The 3,090-nt window shown below is 40.4% G+C and overlaps 1 protein-coding gene across 1 annotated transcript; it reads left to right on the forward strand.

The window, feature by feature from the left end:
- Nucleotides 1-196: 196 nt before the first annotated feature.
- On the forward strand, nucleotides 197-2,808 carry LOC121937751 (transcription factor AP-2-epsilon-like; the record flags this gene model as incomplete). Its single annotated transcript, XM_042481071.1, has 2 exons — nucleotides 197-637; nucleotides 2,754-2,808. Coding segments are annotated over 2 exons (496 nt in total), but the record flags the coding sequence as incomplete, so codon positions are not given.
- Between the last annotated feature and the right edge of the window lie 282 nt (nucleotides 2,809-3,090).

Consider the following 3,090-nt stretch of genomic DNA (forward strand, 5'->3'; position numbering starts at 1 on the left):
GGCTTTCTATGGCTTGGTTGCTTTGGCGCTGCGCACTGGGAAGATTTCAATTCCAAATTTTCTCACTTTAAAAATTTCCCGGAGCTCCTAACTTTTGGAGTCTGACATTTGATACAATAGTCTCGTATCACACATTTGGGAGAAACAGTCTGATGAGGGCTTCCTGACATGAAGCAAACTTTTTAATTTTCTGCAGGACCGCGCAGACGGACTAAGCGGCTCTTCGCCGAGTGGGCGCCTCTCCCAGCTGTCCTCCCTGAACCAGGCTGCCTACTCCTCGGCTCCCCCGCTCTGCCACACTCCGGCCTCTGACTTCCAGCCTCCGTACTTCCCTCCCCCCTACCCCCAGTCCTCCCTGCCATACTCCCAGAGCCAGGACTCATATTCCCACCTGTCAGACCCCTACCCCTCCATCAACTCCATCCATCAGCATCAGCAAGCGGCGTGGCACTCGCAGAGGTCGCGCTCCGACGACGGGGGACTCCTTTCACAGTCGCACCGGGCTCTGAGCCTCGACCCCCGGCGGGAGTATCCAGCTGTCCCCCGGCTGCTGCACGGGCTCGGGGAAGGCGCTGCCGCTCTCGGGGACGGTCCTCTCGGGATGCACCTGGGACATCACGGCCTGGAGGATCTTCAGGTGACTTTATTTATTTTTGGCTTTCTATGGCTTGGTTGCTTTGGCGCTGCGCACTGGGAAGACCGTGCGTAAAAGTCACTCAATCAAGTGCGCACAAACATTAACTCTTTTTAAACAAAATCTCTTTAATTAATTGTCATTTTTTTCTATTCCAATTCTGTTATAATAACCCTATATCATGGAAAATAATTGCGAAATTATCTCCTGTTCTTAAAAAGACGTGGATGTTTGCAACAGGCCCCGAAGGCAATTTATCTTCTTTTCCTTCAAACGATACAATTCATGATGAAATAGCTCACATTAATCGAATAGATTTTTAAGGAACCACTTTTAATTAACAGATACTACACATTAATAATCATTTTCATTAATTTGGAATGGTAACTTACCTTCTATCTTCTTCTTTTATGTTAATGCAATTATTTATTTAAACAAAACTCCTGCACACATTTAGCTTATTTTATATGTATTTCCCATAAAAATTCACAGTAGCGATTTTGGTGTCTGATATTTAAATATGAAAGAAAGCAATTGTGCGTCGCTTTCTACAGACAAAATGAAACAGATTTTTTAAAAAAATGCCTTCTTTATTGTTTGAGTGAGATGTCAGGTTTAAAATGTTAATTTCTGCAGAATATTAGCAGGAATTGTTTATGTTTTTTCTTTACATTTTGTTCTAAATTCATGTATAAAAACATATTAGATGACTGCGTTTCTATTCGTCAGGTGTGGATTTTATGTGGCCTGTTGAATGCGTCTTTCTCTAACATGATTTGTCGTTTTTAAGAATTTTTAAAAACAAAGATGTGTTTCGAGTAATGTAAAATTTTAGTTGAGCTTAATCTATAATTCCTACTATAAGGGGAAGTCTTATAAATCACATAAATTATACGAAAATATATAATAGTTTTTGGAGATTTTAAGATTTGAGTTCCCAAAAAAATACCGTTTATTTAGTGACATTTGCCCGTCTTATTATTCGTCAGGACATTCACGCAGTATTATCCGATGTCTCGCACAAAGACAAAGTGATCCTGCAGCCTTTTGCCTTCTGCAAGTTTTTTTTTTTTTTGGTGAGAAGAATAGTTTCTATGGTTTATTGAGCAGTCAGCTTCCCTGCAGCAGGTGCAGCTGCAGACGCTGTTTGTTGCCTCCTCGCAAAGAAAAAAAAACATACCGAGACCAATTGATGTGCACGGTCATTAATAGAAAAGAAACGTTTGAGAGAAGCGCCAGGCAAGGAGTCAACCCGGGCATGTTACTGTTAAACGCTCCCACTTGACAAGGACCTTTATTTGATTAATGGATTATATCCTCCGCGTTTGAATCCTCTTATAAATTCAACACAAAAGGGAGACATCCGAGAATCGCCCTACACGACTATTTCATCCTTAGCGAATGAAAGAAATCGAATTATTTAGGTGGCTGTTTTTGATCATTATTTAATCAAATTTTCTTCTTTTAACATTTAAATTCTCCTAAATATGCCTATAGTTGAGGATTTAAAAAAAAGTCGTCTTCACATATTATGAATTGTTACATTTGTCACATTGTTACATTGGAAAAATACAATAAATAAACTGCTCTTTAGTTATTTGAAACAGGGTAAATTGTGACAGTTTTTCTTTAATTTAATTCCATATTTAGTGAATAAGTGGATTATTTCTTGCATTTAAAATTTAAAAGGCAACTTTTTTTTTTGCACAAAAAATGATTTAAGAACCAAACACTGGGCTCATAAACAATGTAAAAATATGCTTTTATATGATTCTGAAAATTTAAAACATTAAATGGCAAAAATACATGTGTAGAAATATGAATAACTGTGTCATAACTTCCATAATTTCCCATCTTTCTATTCTGCACAGAGCATCTAAATCGAATAAGAGTAACCGATTTTATTATTTACTCAGCTATGGATAGTGTTCATATGTGCTGCGAGTGAAAACCTAACGCTGGACCTTCCATCTTGCTTTGGCCTGAGAGCAAAAAGCTGTGTGTGTGTGTGTGTGTGTGTGTGTGTGTGTGCAAGTGTGTGCATAAGTGTGTGTAGGTGTGTGCTTTGGCCGTGAGGCCGGTGGATAAATGATAGTGACTGTCTGTCTGTCTGACACAGGGAATGGAGGAAGGATCAGCCCTGGGCATCCTCGACCACTCTGTCATTAAAAAAGGTAAGAGGTGGGAGAGCTCTGTGTGTGTGTGTGTGTGTGTGTGTGTGTGTGAGAGAGAGAGAGAGAGAGGGAGGGAGAGAGAGAGAGAGAGAGAAGAGAAAGATTGAGTGTGTATGTGTGCATTTGTGTCTAAGTGTGCACCTATATAATTGTGCTATACATGCTGAAGGGGGTTTTGTGTTTAGGGGCACTCCAACACCAGTCTCTCTCTCTCTCTCTCTCTCTCTCTCCCTCTCTCTCTCGCGCGCTGTCTCACTCACACTCACACTCACACTCACACAC

Source organism: Plectropomus leopardus, unplaced genomic scaffold (assembly GCF_008729295.1).
Source record: "Plectropomus leopardus isolate mb unplaced genomic scaffold, YSFRI_Pleo_2.0 unplaced_scaffold27367, whole genome shotgun sequence".
Classification (NCBI taxonomy): Eukaryota; Metazoa; Chordata; class Actinopteri; order Perciformes; family Serranidae; genus Plectropomus; species Plectropomus leopardus.